This window comes from Chiroxiphia lanceolata, chromosome 19 (assembly GCF_009829145.1).
Source record: "Chiroxiphia lanceolata isolate bChiLan1 chromosome 19, bChiLan1.pri, whole genome shotgun sequence".
NCBI lineage: Eukaryota > Metazoa > Chordata > Aves > Passeriformes > Pipridae > Chiroxiphia > Chiroxiphia lanceolata.
In genome coordinates, this window is record NC_045655.1 from 11,932,322 (window position 1) to 11,957,888 (window position 25,567).

A 25,567-nucleotide genomic window follows, 5' to 3' on the forward strand; every position below is an offset into this window, starting at 1 on the left:
GGGAGAGAGAAACACCCCCTCACACAGCTGCTGTGCTGAGAGCTACTGCTCATGTCCTAAATCACAACAGAACTACCAGTGATGCCTGTGTGACATGTGGGGTCACTCTGGATCCAGCTGGAAGATGGAAAAGCCCTTAGGCCACATTTTGCAGATGCCATCTGGCTTCACAGCCTGAGCCAGGCTTCGATCGTCAGCAATGCTCAAGGAGCATTTCCAGGGCAGAAGGCATCTGAGCTGCTTTAAGCATCTGATTTAGGAGATGATCACACCTGAGAAGTGGCTTCTGAGCCCTGCCTGCAAAGGGAGGCTGGGAGAGCTGTGGGAACGGGGAGGTCTGTGGAGCTGACAGATCAGTCCTGATTAATCCTCTGTGGGTGAGGAGCACTGCTTTGCTGACCTGGAGCATAGCAGTCAGCCAGCTACCTTCCAGCCACCCAGCCCTCCCCCTTCAGCACAGGGCTGGGTCAGGAGCAGCCAGGGAAACCTTGGCACAGCCTGCTCAGATACTCCACCACAGATACTCCATGCAAGCCAGCCAAGCTGCATTGCTAATGCAAAGGCCTGGGATGAATTTCACCTGCAAGGATTCAAATTCAAGGAATAGCATGGAAGTGAGAGCAGTGATCAGATTGGCTCGATGGGGTCATGAAGAGAGCTGAGCCATGCCCTGATACAACATCCCTCAGCTGTCCCACTGCTCACCTGTACTTCAAGAGCAGCTTCAGCATCACTGAGCGGATGATGGGAGTTTCATCCACCTCATCATTGAATGGGGACAGGAATTTTGTGTAGACAGCAGGGTGATCTGTGGAGAGAAGGAAAAGACAGGTTTGGCAGGTGAGAGAAGGTGGTGGCAGACAGCTCCATGAGGCTGAGCATCAGGGTGAAGGGAGCTCACCTGAATCTTTCAGGAGGCTTCTGTGAACAAACAGCAGATCAAGGAGCCTCTGGATCACCTTCGAGTCAGGGGGTTCATTGTCCTTGAAGCACATGGTAGTGACAACATCTATGAAGAAATTGTTGCACCTCTGCCGGAACAGGGCATTCCTTGCTATGGCATCTCTGGGGAAGGGTAAAAGCATTGAGACAATGTTCAAATACAGAACCCCTTAAATAATGGAGGAATCATGCAGATAAAGGCAAAAGTCACCAAGGTGAGATACTTTTCCAGCTTTCCAACTAGATGATCTTCAAGGTCCCTTCCAACCCCAACCATTCTATGATTCTGTAATTTACAGTTTTCTTACAGGGGCCAAGGCAGCTTCTTCCTTCTTTTGAATCAACAGACAGAAGGGGGCAGGACCTGTTTGGTTCCAGAGGGAGAGAAGCAGAGTTCCCCCATTCTGCTCATGGTGACAACCTCAGAGGGGAGAAATTCCTCACCACACCTGCCCCACCGCAAGGCTCCCCCTTGGAGAGGGTGGAATACCTGATCTCCTTGGAGACAGTTAACTCCACATCCCCCACAGCGACTCTGCAGCATGGACAGTGCATCTGTGCTGGCACCAGCCACGTGCTGATGCACTTGTGGCAGAACACGTGGTTGCAAGGCAGGCAGATGGGATCCTTCAGCTCTCCCAGGCAGATGGGACACGGCTTCAGACCGTATCTGTAATCCAGAAACAACAGTGAACACAACTGCTTCCATGTTGTCTTATCAAAAGCCTTTAATAAGATGTTCATCTGCAACTAGACCAAGAGGAGATAACACCAGACCAGCTGGCTCACTGCTCAGCCCAGGGTGCAGAATCAAACGGGGTTATTGCTCTCATCTGGCTTTCACTACAACACATGAAGTGCTGCCTTACCCTCAGAAATGTGCTGGCAGCATGGGCCATGTCCCTGCCTGTCCCCCTGTCAGTACCTGTAGAGCCTGCTGCTGACCTCGTCCTTACACTCCCACAGCACTGTCATCACTGCAAGAAAAGTTGGATGAGTCTTCATGTCCGAACCGTGCTGGAAACACTGCAGAGGGAGAGAACAAAGCTCAGTGACTCAGCTCTAACACCCGAGACACAAATTCCCATGATCAGCAGAAGCGAAGAGGGAAGAGGTGAAATCACAGCTTTACCTTGGCAAGACGCACAGTGTATTTTTTCACTAAAATCTCGAATTCTGGCATCACGGTGTTGATGCCAAACAACACGTGTTCCACAAACAGAGCCATGGCAAACACCCGGTTCCAGCACACTCTGTGGGAAGGAGAGCAGGGGTTCAAACAGAACATTATGAGCTGAGAGCAGGAATGGCAGTGCAGTCGGGTCAGTCAACGATCTCACTGCTTTTCATGCTCCCCACCACAGCAATTCTGCACTTGTCATGACATTCTTACTTTGCCCCTTTGTTATCCAAAGGGATTTCTGTGAAGGGCAGAACACACACAGCACCTAACCCAGGGGCCTGGCCTGGAGGCAGCACTGCAGCAGGACCAGCACCACTGCACACACCATCCCACACCTCTAACTTCTATAGGAAGAAAGTAATTTAAAAAATACTAATCACAACTAACTATGTTTTCTTCACCTCAAATAAACTAAACAAGCTCTGTGAGAAATTGGGGTATCTCTCCAGGTTTTCTTCTAAAAGACAAGATGCAGTGAAATTCCCCACCTCCCACAGCCTTTGTGCCCAGGGGATGAAGTGGGGAGGCACTGCTGGTTGACAGGAACCTGAGGAGAGTTTTAAATAACCCCTGAACCCAGATGGAATGCACCGGATGCTACTGCCAGATTTAGAGGGAGAATCCACAGGAGATGAGAGGAAAAAATGTGGTTCTTGCTGCTTGGTATGTAATTGAGCCCAGCAGGAATCTGGAAGGGTTTGCAGTCTGAGAAAAGCAGCACCAAGCAGCTTCAGGCTGTACCAATGCCCTAATTACCAGCCAGGCAGAGGACCAGGGCTGTGAGCAGAGCTGTGGTACCCACCTGAGTTCCCTCAGCAGCTGATGGCACCGACTCCCACCCCGCTGTGCATCCTTCTCTTTACACAGAAATTCAACGGGCATCTGAAGGTTCCTCACTCTCTGCAGCCAGACCTCTGGGGGGGATGTCAGCACCTGGTTCTCCAGCTCTTCAGCACACACCAGTGCAGCCAACACGTCCAAAACCTGGGCACGGACACAGGGGCCAAGTGTAACACAACAGCTGCAGCTCAGAATTACTCATGGACCTTGCTAGAGCACATGGTCTACTGAATAACGTTCCACTTGATTATGTTAAGCTCTGGAATTCTCATGCCTGTGGCTCGGCCCCTTAGGACTGTTTTAACTAATGCAAAAGCAGGGCAAACTATTCTAAAACCTGCCAGTAGCAACAACAACACAGCAGATCATTGCTAATTCTGAGGATCCTGAGCTTGTGCTTCCCCCTCTGCTGCAGCTGAAATCCAAAGGAGAGTGAACTCCAGCTAACTCAGTGAAGACAGAGCTCCCTGCTAGGGCCGAGGACCACAAAGTGCCCGGCAGCGACTCTACCATCTCTGAGTGTGGAATTCCACATCCTTCCTGGTTGATGAGGTAGACAACCACACGGGGGTTCACAGCCAGGATCCTGGAGAGGTTCTGCAGGCGGCTCCTGAACTGGTTGTATGCCAGGTGGACCCAGGGCAGGGCGGGCACGGGCTCCTCTCCCCGGGGGGACGCGGCCGCCCACTCGGCCACGCAGGACACGAACGCGGAGCGCAGGCACTGCAGGGGAGGAGTTAAACCAACATCAAAAAAGGGCTTTTATATAATTAGTTTTGCACCAGAAACACTGGCAAAATCCTCTGAAAGAAGAGAGTCAGTTCCTTACAAAGACAGTCTTAAATGTGTCAATTTATACGGGTGCTGCTTTCTGAGCAATCTCAGCAGCCGCTCAGTGTCAAAGCACCTGCTTTGGGGTGCCCTTGCTGTTGGTCTGTCTCAGAGGGGGATTTTCTCTGAGAGGCAGGACTAATTCAGGAGGACACATTCACAAGCACCACACTCTTCTCTCCATCTAAAGGGTTTCCAGCTCTTGTTCCAGACACTGACCTGCAGCTCCACTTGGGAGGACACATTGATGGTCAGGAAAATAAAGTCTGTGATGTAGCACTGGAAGAGCATCTGCCTGTCTTCCTCAGGCAGAGCAGAGATAAATTTTCCCAGGGCAGTTTTCTGGAAGATATCCACAAACTTCTCAGCATGGTCTGGAAAATGAGAATGCAGAAAAAAGCTGGATATTGGGAGGAGGCTGGCTTTGACACAGCATCTATCCTAGACAGACTGACACCTAATTAATCACTGATGCACCCAGCACTCCCCTCATTCAGGGCACTAATGAGGGACTCAGGCCAGGCCTTGTCAGCCCAGCACCAGTGTCGTATTTCTGGAATCTCACCTTGTCATTAACTCTTGGCACCTCCACAGCATTTTGAATGCAAGGGCACAGATAGGTGAGAAAGATTAATAGTGAAAAGCACAAAGAAAAGCTGCCTGCACAGAGCTCTGCTGGCTTGTAGGAGCACAGAGGGACTGAAGGTGACTCCAGTGTCCTGGAGGGGTACAGCAGTGACAAACCAGAGCTCACAGGACAGGTGGAGATGCTCAAGCCAGGTTCTCACCTTCAGTGTTTTGGATGTATTGAGCTTCCAACCACATCTCATCCAGGTACTCCTTTATCCTCCAGCTGAAGGGCATCTCATTCCCAGCATCAGCAGACACCACCATGTTGTTCTGCACCAGAATTATCTCTGGCTGAGAGCTGGGAGATTAAAAGGTCATTAATGCACTGGGCTTTTGCCTGGGAAGCACATTCAGACAACAGAGGTAGAAGGTGCAGAAAGCAAGAAATCAGCCCTAGGAGGGGACAAGAGAAGGGGAGAGAACTGCAGGGCTCTGATACAGCTCATTTTGCCAGCTGTGGAGCACCAGCACTTCCTCAGCCAGCACTCCCTGGCCAGAGGGCTGTCCTGGCAGGACACATGGGCTGCAGGGGCTGGGCAGGACGGGGCAGTGACTTGGGCAGCCCCCAGCAGTGCCCAGGCACAGCACAGTGTCCCTCTGCCATGTGGGATTAAAGCCAGTGCTGGGCTGGTCCCAGCCCTCCTGCTGCTCCCTCTGGGCTCACCTGTTCTTCCCCACCCCAGAGGGCACAGTCAGGAGTTTGGTATCACTGAAGATGAACATCCACAGGTTTGTCACCCACTTTGCTGCTGGTCTGGCCAACAGCTCCAGGTTGCCATCCCTGTCTATGACAGAAATCAGGAGAGCCAGGAATGGAGTGATCACCTTCTGGACTCGCTTCCACAGGGTGTGCCTTTAGGGCAGAGAGAGACAGAAAAACTCGTGATTTAGTTTTGCTGAATGATTATAAATTAATTAAATGCTTTTTCAGGCCATCATCTACATGATTGCTGCCATGGATAACATTGATTACAACAAGGCAGAAGAGAAGTACATGAAAGGACCACCTGTAAGGGAAAGGTATTTTTTATTTTCAGTATTCTTTAGACTTTGGTTACTAGTTTTCTGTTTATATGGAAGAGTTCAGTGTTCTCCCTCCTGTGAAGGAGTGACCTCCAGGGAGGTGACTGTCCTGAATAGTTGCTGACATTTGCTTGAGAGGAAATCCTAATCCTGCCTTTAAGGGAAAAATATACCACCAATAAACCCCTACACTTCTCTCACTCCTGGCTCACCTGTAATCCCACTGTTCCACTCAAAGCATTTGAGCATCCTTGTCCCAGCACAGCCCATTCAGCTCTAAATCATCCCCCTCAGGAACCAGGAGAGGCTAAAACTGCCTTTGGAGGGTTTCCAGCACAGACTGGAGGCTGACACTGCAAATATTCAGATTACACAAAACTGCTGCCTCTGCTGCACAGGTGCCATTTGCAGACCCTTCCTGGAAGCCTGCACATTCCAAGGATTGCTGCTGTCCTCACCTGAAGGTTCCTCCCTCCTGGAGAGCACTGAGGTTGGAAGCCTCCCGAAGAACCCAGTTTTTTGGGTGAAGGGAATTTTCTTCTTGCTTCTTCAGAAGGCTGGAGAGACGAGCCTTTGTTATCTTCAGGAAAGAGGCTACAAAACAAGAAGGAACTCACATTTTCTGTTGTATTAGCATTGCATCCAAATGCAGATATCCCACCAAGCACAGCATTTTACAGTTGTTTCAGTAATTAGCCAACTAGGGGAAAAAAAACCAGCCACCAGAGCCAGCACAGCCAGAGAGAAAGCCACCACCTGAACTGCAGGAAAAGCCCTACAGCCATGAAAGGAGCAACAGACTGGAGCAGGGACACACACACTCCTGGGAGATCCTCCTTGCCCAGTGACCCTTGGGTCCCCAGTGACCTGACTGACACGGGTTGGGGGTCCCCCAGATGCCCAGGGACCTGCAGCACATACCTTTCAAGTCATCCTCCTTGGAGAGGAGGCCGAGGAGAATCTTAATGCGCTTCCTGCTCCGACTCAGGTCCTCGTTCTGGTCCCGCAGCATCCCCACAGCACTCTGCACACAGGTCCTCAGGAGCACGGTGGTGTCCAGGACCTCACCCTGCCCAGAACAGCATGAACAGGATCATTCCTCTCCAGTGCTGCACTCCTGCCCCAGCACACCCCTCCTGGAATGGTGACAGGGCTCCCTGGAAAGGGTCTGTTCCCTGGCACCCCCACTCCCAGCTCTCATCTCAGACTGCACTTCTGAGTCCTTTTGCTGTCAAGTACATGATGCAACTTCTGTGGTCCTTTCAAACTGGCCTGTGACACAGCCCTTGTACTGAGATAAGATTCCTACAGATGAAAGATTCAGCAGTTCAGCAGGAAAAGCGAAAATGATAAATGTGACCAGGGAAAATTTGCCCTCCCTGGGGAACATTTCAGCACATGAAGGGAAAAAGCCACATGTCCCTTGTCCTGGGCATCCTCCAGCTGAGGCTGCCAGGGGAACATGAGCCAGTGTGGGTGTGGCTGCAGCACAGCCAAGCTCTCAGCCAGCTCCAGCAGGGCTCCAGTGCACACCCCAAAGCACACCCAGCTGGAGAGGCAGGCTCAGAAACACAGCTCCCACCTTCAGGGGGAGAAAGGCAGCAGAAGCCTTTAAAGCTGATTTTTGAAAATTAGAAGTACGAAATGACTAAGGATTTAGAGGGTTCTTAGGATGCTTCATTTCTTTAGTAATGCTAATTTTGACTGGACAGTGGGGAGGAGGAATTTCTGTCTGATCATTCACATTCATGATGCAAATACTGCTGATGGATTTCAAGGCAATGGGGATACAAAAGGTGTGTTGCACCTATGGATGACAGAGCAGAGACCCATCCTGACAGCTGAGAAGCAAACAAATGTATTCTGAACTGACCTCATAGTGCTCTGCTTCTGACACTGGCATTTCAACCTCCATCTCTTCCTCCTGTGCTTCTCCATTCACAGGCAGAGCTGCAACTAAGGTGTAGAATTTTTATTAGAAAGTAGCAGTAAATTTCTGCATCAGTCAGATAAGGGTTTATTTTAGCAAGTGCATCCCAGATCAGCAGAAGATCTGTCAGATCCATTAGCACCTGCATCCACCTCCCAAATACAGACACAGTTGCTGGGGCTGTCAGGCTTCATGCAGCAAGAACTGGAAGAAGTGACACTGAGCTGATGCCCTAAGCTCTCCCAGAATCCTATCAGGCAGTGTGAGAGTAAGAAAAAACTGAGGGGATAGAAAGACCCTTGTCAGTGGTGTCTGTCACACAGCATCTGCTGCCTCTCGTGATGGGACAGAGCACTCAGGCTGCTGAGCAGTGCAAATACCACATTCCTGTCAAAAGAAAAACCTAAAACTACCAAATTAACTTACCTGATGACCCAAAGTTGTAGCAATGAACTAAATACAAATACCAGTTGGAATCCCCCCAAAAAACCACGTTCTGAGCAGGGACAGTCACAGTTCCACTGTACCAGGTGCTAGTGGTTCCTCTAGCACCAAGTCTGGGACCACAGCTCCCCTTTTCCCACTGGCACATCAGCCCCAGTGGCTGGCAGAGCCAGCACACAGCTCACCTTTGGTTTTGGCCGAGCCCTCAGAGAACACCTGGCCGATGGTGAGGTTCTGCAGGGCCGTCATGTCCGAGACCATGTCCTTGGATCTGCGCAGGTCGTCGATGTGCACTGACTGCCACAGGCCTGCAGGAGAGAGCAACAGCAAGAAATCATTCCATGCCTGCAGCCTGTTCTTCTAGAACAGCTTCCCAAAAACTACCTGCCAGCACCTGTGGGTTTACATTCAGAGCTCACTGACTCTCACCTCTGGCTGTAGGAAGGGAAGCAGAGTTCCCTCAGAACACACTCCCTGACAGGGCACGCACAGGACCAGGGCTCTGAGGCTCTCAGAAGCCACCAGACCCAGAAGACCCTTCTGCTGAGAGCAGAACACATCAGCACGTGTTCCAGGGCCTCCCAGGGGACAGCATGCCCAGGGAGTTACCCTTGTGTTTGTGTGCTGCTCTCTCCAGGCACTGATCCCCCAGGCCAGGCGCTGTGGGGCAGGGAAGCAGCTCTGACAAGGCACAGGACACATCCTGTGTCCAGATCTTCAGCATTCAAAAGGAGCCAGAGAAGCAACTGCCTGGAGCCAGCTGAAGAGTGAGGAGGGACAGAAGGGCTCACCCACCTCCATGGAATCCCACGTAGGACGTTCCTCCTTCCAGCCGGGAAAGCTTCATGATAAAGTAAACAAAGACAGAGACGTCTCCCAGGTCCCCCTTGTTGATCTCATTGACGACGGTGTATCTGCAACACAGGAATGCTGGCAGAGCACACACAGGCTCCAGGGCATGGGTCCTTCCTCTGAGCAGACACGTTTCCTCTCCCCAGACAGGCCAAGTGACTCTCACTCCTTCCACCCGGCCAAGCTGCCACCTCCAGCTGTGCCTCAAATGATCCCCCTGACCCTCAGCTCTTCAGGACTCCTGCAGCCAGTGGGCAGAATTCACACTTCAAAGGGGATTATCTGCTCACTTGACCCAGCTTAGTTTATTTTGACTTGGGCTACAGATTATTATTTGAAATATAATTAGCGCATCCAGATTCACTCTGCTGCAGAATAAAGGACTGCACACTCCTGAGTCTGAAATCCCCAAACAGCACAAATAAGCAAAGGTGGTGAGGAGTGGCCAAGCAGAATTGAACCACTTCACACCCGACTTACTTGGCAGAGGCGACAAGCTGGGCATCTTGAGAGCCATCTTCAAAGTCTGTCTGAATAATAAGGACTTTATTTCCTGAAGTGGCATCCAGGAAATCCCTGAAGAGTGAAAAGGGATTTAACAGAAGTCACTAAGTGTAAAAACCAAACATTAAAGACTAAAGAACCAGTCACTCCACATTAGCTTTGGCTGCTGCAGGCAGAAGGAGAGATTAAAACACCAAACCCCACCTGTGTCTGATAAGGTTTGCTCCGAGCCAGCTCACTGTCAGCACAGCACGGGCTCCTGCCTCCCTTTCCCATGTGTGACTCCAGGTGTTCTGCCCACACACCTTCCACCCAGCTGATGGCCTGTTCCGAGCGGGATAACACGAGCCCAGACTCACCTGATGCTCCTCAGGAAGGAGTACTCCGTGTCAAACTGCTGCAGGAACAGGATCTGGGGCCTTTGGGCTTTCCCCTGCACCTCCCTCTCCAGGCAGGCAGCGTCGGTGCTGGTGAGCAGCCGGGAGAAGGTGGTGACCTGGGGACAAGGGGCAGGAATGCAGCAAGAAGGCAGCACAGACCCCTCACCTGTGCCCTGTGCTGCAGAGCTGGACTGCACCCCCAAAACCAACACTGCCAACAGGCAAAGGGCCAATGTGGGTTGTTACAGCAACCCAGGGCCACTGCTGAACATCCTGCAGCCCTGGCAGGATAAACAAAAACCTGAGGGCAGGTTGGGTGGTGTTGGGAGGACCCCACCAGGCACTCACCTCTGTGAAGGCTGTTTGGGACCCAGACCCCTGGTGGACATGAGCACGGAGAAAGTCTGCAAAGGACGTGTGCTGCTGCTGCCTGAAGTACGTTTTGGCCAAGGAATCTGCCATGAACATCCCCACGGAGCTGCAGAGGCGGATGACGGCGTCGGGGGTGGCACAGTTCAGCAGGGCCAGCTGGGCCTCCCTCTTCACCCGGGCCTGGAGCTCCCCGGGAGGACACTGTGCCCGCAGCCTCTCCGTGGTCTGCAGCACCACCGAGGCGCAGGTGCTGGGCTGGTAGCCCACGAACACGTCGGCCGGGCGGTACCGCTGCTGGCTCAGGAAGTGCTCCTCCGTACTGACCGCGGCGAACTCCTGCACCCACTTCTGCAGCTCCTTCACGGTTTCTCTTTGCCCCTTGTCCAGGACGGTGCTGATATCCAGGTAGTGCTTCTCCAGCCGGTTGATCAGTGGAATGGGGAAGTGCTTGTACACCACGTCCTTCTCCTCGATGACGATCAAGCGGAACTTGGGGTGCACGCGGCACTTCACCCGGTGGGTGCCCAGCCCCAAATCCACGTACTTCTGGCCAGCAAGGTACACGTAGTACTGGTTGAGGGCATCGTAGAGGCTCTCATAGAGGTTTTGCAAGTTGAGGAGCACAACCATTTGGCCAGTTTCCATGCAGACCTTCACACGGTTGATGTTCCTGCATATCTGGGTATATTCTTGGTCTTTAGGGAAACTGGAGCCAAAGATAATTTCTGGCTGCTGCCGGGCAGTGAAGAAAGCTTGCTGGAGGATCTGCAGTGCCGCGTAGTTCTCAGTCAACACAAGCAGGTACCTGCAATCCCCATCCTCAGCACTGCTGCAAATGTTCTGTCGGACCAGCTCAATCCTACTGATGTCATGAGCGTGTATCTCTCCTTTCTCTGGTAACTTTGAGGTGAATATTTCCAAGGCATTGACATCATCTTTGCCACCGAAGTTACGAAGAACCACTTCGGCGATGTCCTGAGGTGTCGGCTCGCTCTTGGAGTTCTTGGCCAAGGCGAAAAACATCTTTATGAGGCTGTAGTAGTCACGGAGACCAAAGAACTCCCTGTCTTGGGCCTTGCAAATATTTTCATATGCGTCTGCAAAGGGATGGAAATAGGGCTCGACCTTCTGCAAAGCCCCTCGCGATGAGCAGCAAATCCCCTTCGCGCTCTCGATGAGCTCCTCTCTGCTGGGGTCCCCACGAGACACAAAGATGCCTCGGTTCATCTTGGCAGGGTCCAGGGCCCAGTTGGAAATCCCAATGAAGCCAACCTTCTTGTGAGGAAGAGGGACATCATCTATGCAGCCATCTTCCAAAAGTGGATGCAAAGTCTTCAAGGGCATTTTGGGAGAGTCTTCTGCCAGCCCAATCTCATCCAAAACCACCACGGAGACATATTCATCCAAGTTCTTCCCTTCCTGGAATCGAGCACAGTGCTTGAAAGTGCCTATGATTCCCTCCGGAGTGGAGAGGGGGCTGCACTGAAAGGACACGAGATGGATCTGCTTCAGGTCCTTGAACAAATCTGAATGAGCTGCTTGGCCCTGCATAGCGTCGGCCACGATGGTTTTCGCAAGGGATTTGGAACTCCCAGGTTTCCCGACGAGAAAAAGAGGGATTTTTAGCTCAATACAGATGACCATCATAAAGACATTTTCCTTCAAGGCCAAGTTTCTTGCTATGGTATCCCGGAGCTGCACACCACTCAGGAATAAGTCCTGCATCAGGGAGATTTCTTCCAAAATCTTTTTCTGGGTGTCATAAGGCTTTGGAAGGACCTGGCTGATAGCACTCCTGTAGGCCTCCTTCCTTTCCAAGGAGGCGTGATAGCAGACCCCAACTGCCAGCACCAAGGACCAGATAGTGTTGTTTCTCTCAACATTGCCCTTTGGTGCTTTCTTCTCGGCCAGGTACTTCTCCAGCTCCCTCAGCAGCAGCTCACTGTGCCTGTAAAACCACTTGAAAACTTCCATGCAGCGCTCCACGTCCCGCAGGCTGACGAAGCTGCACTCGTCGTCCCTCTGCCTCATGTACTTCTGGGAGGCAAAGAGCACCTCTGTGATTGCCTCCACCTCACCCTGCTCCATGGGGACCTGCTCTGCGACCCTCTGCACGATCTGCTGGATGTACATCTTCTCCGTCAGGTTGTTCAGCTGCCCGAAATCCCACACTAACGGGATCATGCTGGGCGGGAGCGCGTGGACCCGGTACACGAGCTGCCTCAGAGGGACAGACCCGAGCTTATCCTTGGTCTCATCTGCTTTGACACGGTAGCCCAGCCCAGCTAATTCCAGGCGTTGGATCATCTTGGGCGTGTGCTTTCGATACGGGTTGCAGGCTGCGATGATCCGCAAGCCAGAGCCGGAGGCCAAAGGCTTCCCCTGCACCGTGCGGTCACACAGAACCTCCTTGATGCTGCTCACGGCCTCTGTCGTGTTGGCCTCATCGAAAAACAGGACAGTGTCCAACCCGTGCTGCTCCTTGTTGGCTTTAGCCAGGGCTTCTGCTTCTCTGATCCTGGCATAGATCATCTCTGCAGTGGTACCTCCGTGGACTTTGACAAGCTTCATGTTCTCCACCTCTACAAAGCTTCTGCGTAACTGGCACAGGAACTTCACCAGTCTGGTTTTCCCACAGCCCGTCTCTCCCATGATGACAACCGGGATGTTGCATCGGAATCGCATCTCAATGGCCAAGATCTTCAGCACGTTGTCTGTGGTGAGCTCGTATGTCTCGTCAGGGTCTACCACCCAGGAGAGCCCCAATACCATGCAAAGCCTCTCGAGCTTCTCGTGCCGAGGCAGCCGATCGAACGGCACGTTGAAGGGAACCCTCTGCAGTAACAAGCCCTGGTACAGCTGTGCAGTCATGATGTTCCGCTTGATGACGCTGCCGTTCAGAGGGTTGATGGCATCAACACCCTGAGGGCCGTTCGGCTGGAAGTGGAACCCGATGAACGTCATGGACACACGATCTTCATTGAAAAACAAGTAGGGGTGAGGCTCCGACTCCCACCTCTTCCGAATGCGGAACGGAAGAAGATCTTCCTCCGCCACGTTCTCCAGGTGGGAGGACTGTCTTCCCGAGCTCTGATCGGAAATGTTCAGGGAGGGCGTCGCAAAATCCCTCGCCATTAAAATCATGAAGGTAACGACAAAGTTTTTGAAACCTTTCAAAGTGTCCCGGACAAAGTCAGGGTTGCAGAAGACAGAAGCTTCACAGTCTCTCAGCTGAATGTTGAGGAACCAGGCGAAGTTGCGGAGCTCTGCCCAGGAGGGATCCACGATCCCGCAGTGCAGCAGGAACAGCTGCAGACATTCCGCCGGGCTCCCCTCCACCGAGTGGGCTTCGTACCAGAACACGTCCAGGTCACACCCCTGATCAAACCTCTTCAGATACTGGAAAGGTCTCTGGAAAGCCTCACTGCAAAATTCCTCCTTGTCCATTCCGGGGTCTGAAACATCCCCAGACTGTTTTCCAAGTGTCTCCATTTCTAGTACTTCTTTGGGAGACTTACACGTTACTTTAGGGAACACATCTAAGAAATTGTACTTCTGGCTTGCTGACACCTGGAGAAGAGGAAAGGAAAGAGTCATCACAGAGCTGATGATCAGAGCCCTGATCTTCTTCAGTTTAGTTAATCTGTTCTTAACAGTCTTCTTGGCTAAAACCACAGAGCCGAGTAACGAGAGCCAGCCCACACAACCAGGACACCTTTTCCCCTTTGTATCCCTTCTTCCACATAAAGGGCACCAATGAATTCTATTCCCTTCTACACTTTCCTCTCTGGAACATGAGTCCTGTGTCACCTCCAGCCCCTTCTCAGTGCTACCTTGAAGAAAACTAAACCCAAGAAACTGTCACTTCCATATTCTGTTCTTTTAGCTCCATATAAATATTCCAGTACTTTCAAACCTGCAAATTAACACGAGGAACATTAGATTTTCCATTTTTCTATTTCCTATAAATGTTACAGTGGGGCCAGTGAGCCTTGGACTAACAAGCCTTCAGAAGTCACCAACCCAAGGGAATCATGACAGGCCCAATTTACTGTCTGATTTTATTCTCACTTTGTACACACAGCACACCCCAAATGGAGCAGAGAATTCCTGTGCTGTGTTTACAGTTACAGTCTCCATGTACAACCACGAGCAAAATGACTGAGAAATTCCCAGAAATGGAGCACTGCTGTGTACATACAGGTGTGGCTGCTTTCTTTGGCACTGGGGACACCTCGAGGATTTCAATGACATACAGATGACACTTCTGTCGCAGCCACATATTGCCATTATTATCTGTCAGGTACTGCAAAACCAACAGCTTGAAGAGAAACTCTGGAATTCCACGTTGCACCTATCACAAGAAAAGACACAAAGGCATTTCCTCTTCATTTACCCATCACAACCTCACAGAATCACAGAACAGTTGAGGGTGGGAAGGTTCTTTGCTCAAACAGGCTCAGCTAGAACAGGCTGCCCAGGGCCACACCCAGCCAGGTTTTTAGTACCTCCAAGGATGAGACTTTACAGCTTCTCTAGGAAGTTGTTCCAAGTCTCTAGGAACTGTTCTAAGTCCAACCACCTTGATGGTAATGAGTTATTTGTGTCACACAATAATTAGAATATACATCCTTGAGAAATGGCTTACTAAGAAACAAGAGCTTTAAAGAAACAACTCTTTCAAGGATCCATACAGGACTTCTTGGACAAGGCAGCTGTGGGAGGGATGTACTTACTGAGGAGGTGATATCAAAATGGAATATCATGGGTTTTGTCTGGTGTTCTTTCTTCAGAAAAGGCAGGAGAGATTTTAGCACTTTATCTTCATCCACTTCTGGTTCAATTAGTCTGATGGTTTCCAGAAGTTCTGTACAGTCAGGCTGCTCTTCTTGCAGCCTCTCATGTAGCCTCTTCACATAGAGAGATTTCCCTGTTTTAAAAAACACCACAAGAATTAAAGTGATTGATATTGAATACATCATATTAAAGCCATAACAGAAAGAAGGAAATAAAATGCTTAAGTACCCTATGCTCTGAAATCTCTGAACCTTCCTAAAAGGCATTCCAGAAGAAAGCCTAAACCTGGTCTGAGCAGCTGGAGCCTGGAATCCAAGCCACTGCTGTTGTTATCCACATGACTTGTTTTGCTTCCATTACTGAGAGAGGCTTTACTCTTTATTAGGATTTGAACCTATTCTGTCCTCGTTTCTGAAGTCAAACCAGGGTAAGAACACAGCTGTAACTCTGAGTCCTGTCCAGTATTTTTTCAGAGGTTTGCAGCTCAGGAGCTCTGATGGCAGAAACAGCATCTTTGTGATCAGCAGCCCATGATGGAGGTTTCTCTCCTGACTGTACCTGATCACTTTTTAAGCCTATGTAAAGCTTTGGGTTCCACCATTCAGCCAATCCCTGTTTGAAAACCACCTTCCTCTGTTTGCTTTTCAGCCTGATAAGGAGTTTTACTTAATACCTCCTCCAGCTTTTTGCATTAAGAGCCATTGAACAACCATTTCCCACACAGGAACACAGGGAGCCTTTGCAGCCCTTGTCCCACCTCACAGCCCGTTTCCTGCAGGCAAGTGTTACCCTCAGGAGGTCAGGTTCAGCTCACCCAGCATTAGTTATGTTTTATGTTAATTACACAAGTGAGCAGAACAAAACAGGTGTCAGTTAGAAGGTGACCCATCTCCAGAGGTGCCCATCTCAGGACAAGGCAAGGTGACATCCAGTTTTCACACCACTGCACTGGGTAGAGTCTGAATCGCTCTTTCTGACTAAGATATTTAGCACTTGGACACAAAACCTGACAAGGTGAGCCCTGCCCTGTTTTCCAACTCTCAGTAGACCCCACTTTGCATGTGACACCTTACCCACACCAGCTCTTCTGGAGGACACAATCCCAACACACATGTTGCCCTTGAACACAGAAGCAGCCGAGCTCGAGGGCTGAGGCACTCGATAGTGGTGCTGCAGGTATTGCTGGATTTCAGCCCGTGGCCTCTGGGGTATCATGTGCACTTTGTACTGGCTGAAGGCAGAGGGGATGTAGCTGTGCTCCCGCTCGCAGTCGCACAGGATGACCAGGCGGTAGGAGCTGTTGTAGCGCTGCAGGTCCTGGAACAGCTCCTCTGCTCTGCAGCTGACATCGTAGCTCAGCTCATCTGCGTACAGCATGGTGTAAATCTTCTCCCCTCTGCTGCAGGGAATGAGGCACCTCCTGAGGAACAGCCCCACCTGCTCAGCAGTGGTCTGTGGGGTGCATAGGAGAACCTCGTCAAAGGTGGGCAGGGGCTGCTCGGGGCTGTTCATGTAGATGGCCAGTGCAGAGCTGAGCACCTCGGAGCGAGGGCAGGTGATGAGGTTGGGCTGGCCCACACACAGCAGGTCCTGAGGGAACTCCCGGGTGACACAGTCCCTGCCACGGCCGGCCAGGTCCCCCAGCCACACTCCCAGCGAGTCGATATCCAGGCAGCTGGGGAGGAAGGAGCCCGTGTTGCTCATGTAGCACTCCCAGATGCACTTCAGCTGGGCAGTCAGGTCCTTCTCCCCGCCCAGCAGCACTTGCAAATCAGAAATAGTCTTCCCTGAGCTGGGAGGCAGCGTCAGGTCCTTCTCCCCGCCCAGCAGCACTTGCAAATCAGAAATAGTCTTCCCTGAGCTGGGAGGCAGCTCCCTCCCGGCGGCTGCGAGCGCGTCCCGCTCGGTGCAGTCGCGGTTCAGGAAGGAAAGCATCGTCAGGGCAGCCTGGCTGGGCCTGCCCTGCCCCAGCTCCGTGCACAGGTACACCAGCTGCTCTGCAGTGTAGTAGTTCAGGTAGAAGTGCTGGAACCGTTTCTCATACATGAAGCTCTTCCAGCTCTCCAGGAAACTCTCCATGGTCTTGCAGAGGCCTGGGAGCACAGCTGCCATATCCCCCTGCCCCTCCAGCACCGGGATGGGGCCCAGGGAGAAGTCGATAAGAACACAGGATTCTCTTCTGGGTGAACAATACACATGGGCAAGCCAGGAGCGGAAAAGCATGTTCCCAGCTGAATAAAGGTCTATAAAGGCCTGTGCGAGTCTCTGGACGTTGGAAAAGACCTGTGTGAGGGCAGAGGAGACAGAAAAAAACACTAAGGTAGTTTACCAAGTTCCAGCCGTGAAACCACAGGAAAGACTTTCAGTGAAAAAAAAGGCTGTGGTCCAGATGTTTGTCAGGCCTTGTACAGCAACCACAGACTCTCTATGACTTTTTAACAGCAGTATCCCCAGGAAACCAGTAAGGAACCCCCAGGAAACCAGTAAGGAACCCCCAGGAAACCAGTAAGGAACCCCCAGGAAACCAGTAAGGAACCCCCAGGAAACCAGTAAGGAACCCCCAGGAAACCAGTAAGGAACCCCCAGGAAACCAGTAAGGAACCCCCAGGAAACCAGTAAGGAACCCCCAGGAAACCAGTAAGGAACCCCCAGGAAACCAGTAAGGAACCCCCAGGAAACCAGTAAGGAACCCCCAGGAAACCAGTAAGGAACCCCCAGGAAACCAGTAAGGAACCCCAGCTTGCTACAAAAGCTCAGAGATGCTCTCAGCCAGGAGCATCCCCAGTGCATCCAGAGAATAAGGGTACCGGTCCACTGTCTGGTCTCCAGCTCAGTCCCACCTTAGCAAGGAACCAAAGAGGCAGGAACACCCATCTGCCTATGACTGTCCATCCCCAGCAACTCAGCTGTCAACCACACTCTTAAGAGCTGATATTCAAGGGGAAATCCAGCCCCAGCCCCACCATCAGTAACCCCCTGGGTTTGGAATCTGACCTCAGAGAACCTCTCCACCTCCAGGCCTTGCTCTCCCTTTGCTGACATGAGCATCAGTTTGTTCTGCAGCTCACGGAGCTCTGCCAGGGAGTATTTCCGCGAGGCCTCGTCCTCCCCCGAGCTCCCCGGGAGGGTGAAGCACAGGACAGTGTCCAAGGAGACCTGCCAGGGCAGAAGTCATTAGTGTGCATGTGCCTGAGGCTCTGCCCAGCGAGGGGAGCACTCAGGGGCAGGAGCCCCCAGAAAGGAGCTGTGTGTGCAGTGGGAGAAAAGCTCCAGCCGGTTTCTGGGAGCAGGAGGGGAGGGGGAGCTGAGCTGCCTCACCTTCTGGCCATCAGCTGGTGCTCTCAGGACATAGACTCCTCTGCTGTTGATGGCAGCTGCCAGGGAGAGCGAGGACAGCTCCACAGAGCCATGGCTCTCCTTCACTGTCTTCAGCCACTCCAGGTGCTGGGCTGAGGCACGCTGTGGGGAGCACACACTGCCCTGACTGCCCTGACTTGGCAGCATTTCCAGGATTACAACAGATACATCAGTTCAGGACAAACAGCTTGGGCTGGCACAAGACTTTCAGGATGGGGAAGGAAGGGGAATGGGCACTGGCCACAGCCTGGTCTGCCTGCACAGCTGTTCCTTACCCACTCCATGGGGATGAACGGAGCTCACAGTGCTCCAACACCTCTCACTAGAGAAACAGGCCCTGCTGCAAAGGGTAGGAGTTCCCAGCCATCTGCCTCCCCTCTTTCACACCATCAAACTCTTGCACGAGCAAAGCTACACCAGGTCACACTGAAAAGCTCCAGCAGAGCTCTGGAGAAACCTCTGCCACACCAGTTAGTGCTGCAGTGAATTTCTGTGGCACAGAGACATCAGACACTTTTCTTCCAACAACAAGAACTGCTGTGATGTCCGCATTTGCCCTATGCAGTCAAACTTCCAGCCACTCTTGGAAGGCAGAAAGGCAGGAGGATGCAGAGAGGACCTGCTCCAGCAGAACTCACCAGTTTCTTGGGGAGATTCTCATCACTGTCCAGGGCTCTCCACAGCTTCTCCAAGCAGCGCATGAAGTCCTCAAACCCTGACTCTTGCCTAAGCTCATAGAGCAGGGAGGAGTAGCCATGCACAGTGTCATGGAAACAGGCCACACGGTCCACATCCATGTCATTCTCCCCAGCAGAGATGGAAGCCAAGTCCACAAACACCTTCAGCTCATTTATATCTTCAATGAGACAAACATGAGTGAACAACAAACGAGGCAGCCTGAACACAACCCACACCCCCACCTTCCACAGGAAACACAGAAAGGATGCTTTGAGCATTGTCTCCTGTGCAACTGCCCTCCCCCCATCCTGCCAGCAGCTTCCCCTGTGATCCATCTGCCTTCAGGACCCCCTGGCCCTGCTCTCCCCCACCAGCAGAGCCCCAGCTGGGACAGGACCCGTGCCTGGGGTGGGGGGTGTCCGTGCAGGTCAGGGGGGTCTGTTCAAGTCAGCCCACTCAGCTGGCAGACACAGTTCCACTGTCTGAAACAACCAGTCTGAACTGAGTAGTAGCAGCTACTGAAGCCCCCCAGGCCCAGCCCAGCCCCTGGGCAGGGTGGTCACTGTGAGCTGCACCAGCTGCAGTGCAGGACACGTTTAAAGGGACTTTTTAGCATGTTCCACACCAAAACCCACGAGAGATGTTTGTAACTATCAACACCAGAAGCAGTGAAGGCACAAAGCAGATGGGTCAGGGATAGAGTGTTCCTTGTTCCTTCTGCCCCCACACAAGCTGCCATCCCTTCCAGTACTCTCTGACTAATTCCTGGGTGAGCAGCACACACCTTTCAGTGCTTCCCTGACCCAGCAGACAAAGTCCTTCTGCTGGGCCAGCTCCCTCAGGCAGCCACGGCGGGTCGCAGTGATCCCCTGCAGCCACGTCTTGGCCTGCACAAGCTCAGGGCTGATGGAATCCAGCTTTTGGGTCTTGGAGGACTCGAGTTTTTCTGTCTAGAAAGCAAGCAGTGCAAACATACATTCAGTCTGGAATTGGGAAATGCCACTGGTTCTGCAGCAGGGAGAGAAAAGCCCTCTGCAAAGCCACATCCCAACATAGGAATATCATGTCTCTTTTAGAAATGATGACACAAAAGCACTTTGAATGCCTGATTTTTACCCCAAATAAACATTTTGGGACAAGGAATTGTTCTTGACAAGCTACAGTAGACTTGTGGGAAGGTTCAGATTTAGCCAACACCTTGGCAGTACAGACCTGAAGGAGGGGATACTTACTATATCCAGCAAGTGTTCCAGGATACTGAAATCACCAGAGAGGCTTAAGTTCTCTTTGACATTGGCAATGATCTTTGCAGCATCAAAAGTTAAATGCATTTCATGGTACTGCTGGATCTGCCGAACTCGCTGGTCGATCCAGGATCTGCTTTCCCCAGGTCGAAGCTCACAGATGGTGTTTAGCTCTGTTCTGAGATCTTCAGGATGATTTGTGAATTCCTGAAAAATTTTATCAACTGCAGAAAGTGTGAGACTTCCCGATCTGAGATCGTTATACAGCGTTTCATAGCTGGTAAAGCAAGGGCGGATCACACTGGTCAAAACATCATCAAGGTCCAGTTCAGGCACAGCATCCTCCTCCTCCTCCTCCTCCTCCTCCTCTTCTGGCCATTCATACTCATACTGGTCTCCTGTCTCCTGTGCTGCTTCCTCCCAGAACTGCTGGAAGATCAGGCTGTCCTTAAAAGAGTGCATTTTCTGGACAAATTCCTTCAGCTCTGGCCCCAAGCTGTAGTAGGTCTGCAGGGGTCTCTTTCCCACATTCACAACTTTATTTAGTCTTTTTAAGCGAAGATCTTCCGAGTGTTGAGATTCCACTTCACCTACATCCACTTGAAGAGAGACAGGTCAGGGATCAGGTGTGCAGCCTGGCTCCAGCTCACTCCACCCAACCCCCCAAGCCACAAAATGCTACTGGGCAGGTGGGGCCCTGTAAATGTCATTTGATGCACAAGCACTCACTTGATCCCCCCAGTGCTCTGGGTTTACTTCCCCCACCCCTCCTCACCCTCACTGTGGTTTAGAATCAAACCTGTTTGCAAAAGCCAAGGCATTTTCAAGGAAAATTATGTTTTCTGGAGTTGCCACTGTCAGACTGCCCCCCCAGAACTCTACCTTTCACAGATGCCTGCACCTTCCTGCACATGCTCAGGAAGGTTCCTACTGCTTTTTGATCTTTCCTGAGCAGTGTGACCTCTTCTTGCCTCATCTGCAGCAGTTCTTTCAGGCTTCTCAGGAGTACTTCCTTTGTTTCACGTGGCAGTTGCTGGTGCTCTGAAAGAAAACCCACCTGCAGTCACAAGGCAGAAACTTCCCATGCTCTGCACCCCTGACTCAGGTTTGGATTTGCAGAGTCACAGCCCAAACTGGGGCTGGGAGCTCCATGTAAAGGCCAAAGGGCAGCACTGCTGGAGCACCTCCTCAGCATTCCTAATCCCTGGAGCATCAGCAGAGCAGGACATCCATCACTGCAGTGATGCTCTAAGGCAACCACACCACTTTTCAACACATCTCTTACTTGTCTCCCAAATACAGATGAACTGTTCCTCGTGCTGGAAAACCTCTTCCAGATGCTTCACAAGGATGCAGCCTTTCTGGATGTCATCAGTGACACTCTCAAACACAAAGTCTGCTGTGTGCATGATGTCCTTGGCTTTATCTGTGAGTTTTTCTATGAGGTTTCTGTTTCTTCCTGTTCCAGAAACAAAGCAGGTCAAAGCTAGATCAGCCCTGCTTCCCAAAAATCCAGGCAGAACCAGCAACTATTCCATGTCATGGTACAGAGAGTCCATCTCCTATTGAATCCCTACCCAAGAGCCTGTGGACTCCACCCTCCAACCCCCCATGTCTTTCTGAACAAAAAACCAGGATCTCAGGACAGCAACTTGGAAACCTCCCACAGAGAACCCATACCCAAGCCCTGTGAGCAAACACAAGCCACTTGGATCCATTCACATGGTCAACACTTGGGTATTTTTGTGTGGCAACAACTTGTGAGAACCTCTCAGAGAAAGAAGTTCTGCTCTACAAATGCTGAGGCAGCTGCAGTGGATTAGCACAAGAGGAATACTGGATCCCTCTTCCTTGGCCTTTCCTCTCCAAAAGCAGGCTGAATACCTCAGACTTGGAGAAGAGCAATAAAAGAAGAGCAGGACAGTTTCTCTGTGTTTGCTGCCCTGCACTGTGGCAGCGGCGAGGCAGAGAACAGCTCCTCAGAGCCTCCTGTAAATCTAACCACAGACATACCACTAAAGCTGAAGATCTGTTTGGTGTCAGGCCACGTAAGCAGGTGGTGCAGAATCGTATCAAAATTGCCCTCAGAGTGCTCACTCCTGAGGGGCCAGGACTCCACGATGATGGTTGACACGAGCTGGCTGAACCTGTCCAGGCTGTAGGCAGAGATCTTCTCCAGGAGGTTGCTCTCCGTCTGCCAAGGCACACAGGAGAGGGTAGGGATGAACGAGGGGTTGGGATCACGCTGTGCCTGCCTCTCAAAACTGGGCACTGATGCCAAGGAGTCCCACCTCCAGTGCTGAGGTGTGTCCCAAAAGAGCTGTGTGACACGACTGACACCAGAACTCCCGATGGAAACACATCACAAGTCTCCCTCAGGGACCCTTTAGCAGTAGATACTCATTTCCTGATTTCTTGTCAGTGCTTTTTGCTGTTGGTTTAACAGACTTAAACAATCCATAGCAATCCAAGCAATATCCAACGCTCCTCCCACCACCAGGCACATCCCTGTGCCACCAACAGGATTCCTGTGCAATGGGAAATTCAACTTTTCTTTCTCCTACCTTCCCTTTCCTACTTTTCCTTCCTACCTGTCCCTTCCCCTCCCAGGGCAGATGCAGTACCTGGCAGGCTGCAGTTACAGCCTCTGTGGCACAGTCCTGGAAGCAGCGCTCGATGGAAGGGTCCAGCTGTGTGAACTGATTTTTCTGACAGCAGAACACCAAGATTTGGTTCACTGGAGGCTCCTGGAGGGCAGAAGGGAGATTTCTTATCAACTTAGTTTCCAAAAAGTGATTCTTCTGACATGGAGTGCTGCTATGGAGGCAGTAAAAGGAACTAGGTTAAAAAGCAAGTTTTCCAGTGGGGCCACACATGACCCCATTTCTCAGGGCCTGAAAGAGATTATTTAATATCCATCTTTATTTAATATCCATCTCTCCAAGCCAAGCTTTTAGCAGGAAATATTTGTTTCCTGGTTCCCCCATGAGAATTAACAGCTTAAAGAAGAGATGAGGAGACACACAAGGTCAGTTTAGAAGGGACTTACACATGTGGCCGTGCATCTGGGAGCCTGAACAGCACCACTTCTGCACAACGAGGAGAGAAGCACCAGCTTTGCTTCTCTGAGCCCTTAGGTGTGCACTTTTCACCCCCTGGTTCTTAAAACTATAGAGATGGTAATTGCTCAAGATGTGCCATTTCCTTTGAAGCACCAGGACATCATTCCAGCCCTGCAGCCAGGCAGAAACCCTGACACCAGGATTACAGAGTGGAACATTGTCATGGTCCATTTTTGAGCCTCCAGAACACAGTTTATAACAGTAATGGCAATTTTTACAATCAAAGCCACCGTGTTTCCACGTGCTCCTTCTCCAAGCACAGCAGAAGATGGTCCATTCCCTCTGAACCACCAGCTGTGACTGCCTGAGCCTCCCCTACCTCCTGGATTCTTTTCCTCAGATCTTCAAGTAAAGTGTTCTTCCATGTCTTGGTGAACTGCTCATCTGGAAAGCTGATCTTCATAAACCCATTCCAGGCCTGCAGGGGAGAAACAAACAACCCCCAAACCACTGAATGCTGAGATTTAACAGTCAGAGAAAGAAATTAAAAGAACAATGGGGAAGAGAGGCCCCACACTCCTCAGACAGTCTGTAGTCCCTCCAGATTTTTGTATTCAGAAGCAAAGGGGCACTCCCAGAGCTGCAAAAGGCAGCTTTTAAGCCCAAACAGTGTGTAAATGTCTCAGTTACTAAAGGAGACATGTGGAGGAACCACTTCCACCTTGCTGCTGGAAACTGTCCCAGGGAGGGCTGGGAGCAGCAGGTCAGACTGCCAGGGGCTGCTCTGAGCTCTGCCTGCTGGGAGGCCTGAAGGACAACCAGTGGGACACACAGGGAGCAGGACAACACCAACCAGGGGCAGCTTCTCACCCCAGAAACACCCCTGGAAACAGCTGAGAAAAAGGAGAACCAAGGTGAGCTGAGCAGCACCAATTCCAGCCCTTTGCTTCTCAGCCCAGCAGTGTTTCCAACACTGCCCATCCCCATCTCACTCCTCAGCCAGCCACAGCAGCTCCAGTTCCCAGCAAGGAGCCATCAGACTCAGGACTTTATGGTTAAGCTGCAGTAAAACATTATCAGAAGATGACAAACCCGAAGTTCCCAATGGACAGAGAACATCACATGCTCCAGGGACTCTTTCAGTAGCCTCTCTCTCAGAGTGTTCCTGAACCAGGTTCGAGTGTCTCTCAGAGCTCCTCGGAACATTTCTCCCACTGCACTTTCCTGCACAGCCTCTCTTGGAACCTGCCACACACACAGGAGGAGACAACAAACCAGAACAGTTCAAGCAGGAGAGCAACACGTGATTTAAATCAATACTTCTAAAAAGAAGGCCTAAAGGTATCCAAAGCACAAAAGTGCCCAGCAACAGACCCACCACTGCTTGAATAAAGAACAGAGGGAGGTTGGGAAAATGCAATGCTTACAGAGAGCTTGGGCCTAAGAATGCTTGTTCCAGGAAATAAAGACAACATACGTTTACAAAAACCAGACATAAAGCTTATGACACCCATTTGACCTGATTTTTCAATAAGAACAAAAATCATGAGGTGATTTAACAACTTTCTGAAAGTACCACAATCTTGGTTAGAGCGGCAAGTTCTCCAAACCGAGAATGGATCTGATCTAAACCCAATCTCTTGTACCATATTTGTGATATTTCTGGATATCTTGCTCCCATCAAGCCAAGAGTGGTTCCTTGGTACTCACTGCTGCGGGCTGAAGTTTGGCAACCTTGGCAATCAGCATGGCAGCAGTGGCAGGAATCGAGAACCACCTCCCATCCCTCGTGGACTTGCAGAGCCTCGTGTGCAGCTTGATGCAGCAGGTCAGGCAGGACTGCCAAGAGCGACCTTCCAGAGCTCTGAGGGCAGGAATACAGAGGAACAATTCAATTTTGTGCTCAGAGAAAAAAATAAAAAATTAAAAAAAAAAAAAAAAAGAAAAAGAAAAAGAAAAGCTCCACCAAAGTCAACAGTGGCAGCTAACCATCCCTCCCTCAGATGGATTTAAGAAGTGGGATAGAAATCCAGGATTCTTTTATTCACACAGATGTCAAGGCACACATTCAAGCTACAGCATGGCCCCAACCCTTGAGCAGATGAAGGACAATGCTCTCACAAAGGTGCAGTTACCTGGCTGGGGGCTCATCCAAGGCACACAGCACTGTCTTTAGAAGATTCTCTAACTATGGAAAGACAGAAAAATTAAACTGTGAAATCTTACTGACTGGTTTCTCATTAGCTGAGAGGATGTTGTGAGAGAGGGAATTCCCTGTTCTTCCATGTCTTCTCTAATGCTTTAATTTTTTACCATAACATTGCAAAATTTATTTACTGGATGTCGGAGCCAACACATGGGTGGCTTTTATTTGTACAAACCAAACCTGCACTTCTTACAATCTAGGGGTTTAAAACTTATTATTAGTTGCAACATTCTATTTCTGCTGTCCTCACACAAACACAAGTGTCTTCACAACAGCAGGAAAATCTCCCAAA

At 51.0% G+C, this 25,567-nt stretch overlaps 1 protein-coding gene across 1 annotated transcript in view; it reads right to left on the bottom strand.

Annotated features, from left to right (window-relative positions):
* RNF213 (ring finger protein 213) overlaps nt 1–25,567 on the bottom strand; it is a 49,296-nt gene that overhangs the window by 12,215 nt on the left and 11,514 nt on the right. Inside the window, exons 12-45 of the mRNA XM_032706752.1 lie at nt 25,205–25,257; nt 24,780–24,933; nt 24,162–24,314; nt 23,449–23,547; nt 22,632–22,754; nt 22,021–22,201; nt 21,293–21,466; nt 20,890–21,048; nt 19,996–20,606; nt 19,548–19,713; nt 18,724–18,941; nt 18,047–18,187; nt 17,723–17,884; nt 15,802–17,011; nt 14,668–14,861; nt 14,133–14,285; nt 9,908–13,501; nt 9,539–9,675; nt 9,156–9,251; nt 8,619–8,737; nt 8,009–8,131; nt 7,323–7,405; nt 6,371–6,518; nt 5,908–6,043; nt 5,091–5,279; nt 4,585–4,724; nt 4,016–4,170; nt 3,476–3,688; nt 2,928–3,109; nt 2,075–2,195; nt 1,868–1,968; nt 1,433–1,612; nt 902–1,065; nt 706–808 (exon numbers count right to left, since the gene is read on the bottom strand). Of these exons, the coding sequence (XP_032562643.1) occupies nt 706–808; nt 902–1,065; nt 1,433–1,612; nt 1,868–1,968; nt 2,075–2,195; nt 2,928–3,109; nt 3,476–3,688; nt 4,016–4,170; nt 4,585–4,724; nt 5,091–5,279; nt 5,908–6,043; nt 6,371–6,518; nt 7,323–7,405; nt 8,009–8,131; nt 8,619–8,737; nt 9,156–9,251; nt 9,539–9,675; nt 9,908–13,501; nt 14,133–14,285; nt 14,668–14,861; nt 15,802–17,011; nt 17,723–17,884; nt 18,047–18,187; nt 18,724–18,941; nt 19,548–19,713; nt 19,996–20,606; nt 20,890–21,048; nt 21,293–21,466; nt 22,021–22,201; nt 22,632–22,754; nt 23,449–23,547; nt 24,162–24,314; nt 24,780–24,933; nt 25,205–25,257 (9,935 nt within the window). The remainder of the gene's footprint in view (nt 1–705; nt 809–901; nt 1,066–1,432; nt 1,613–1,867; nt 1,969–2,074; nt 2,196–2,927; nt 3,110–3,475; nt 3,689–4,015; nt 4,171–4,584; nt 4,725–5,090; nt 5,280–5,907; nt 6,044–6,370; nt 6,519–7,322; nt 7,406–8,008; nt 8,132–8,618; nt 8,738–9,155; nt 9,252–9,538; nt 9,676–9,907; nt 13,502–14,132; nt 14,286–14,667; nt 14,862–15,801; nt 17,012–17,722; nt 17,885–18,046; nt 18,188–18,723; nt 18,942–19,547; nt 19,714–19,995; nt 20,607–20,889; nt 21,049–21,292; nt 21,467–22,020; nt 22,202–22,631; nt 22,755–23,448; nt 23,548–24,161; nt 24,315–24,779; nt 24,934–25,204; nt 25,258–25,567) is intronic.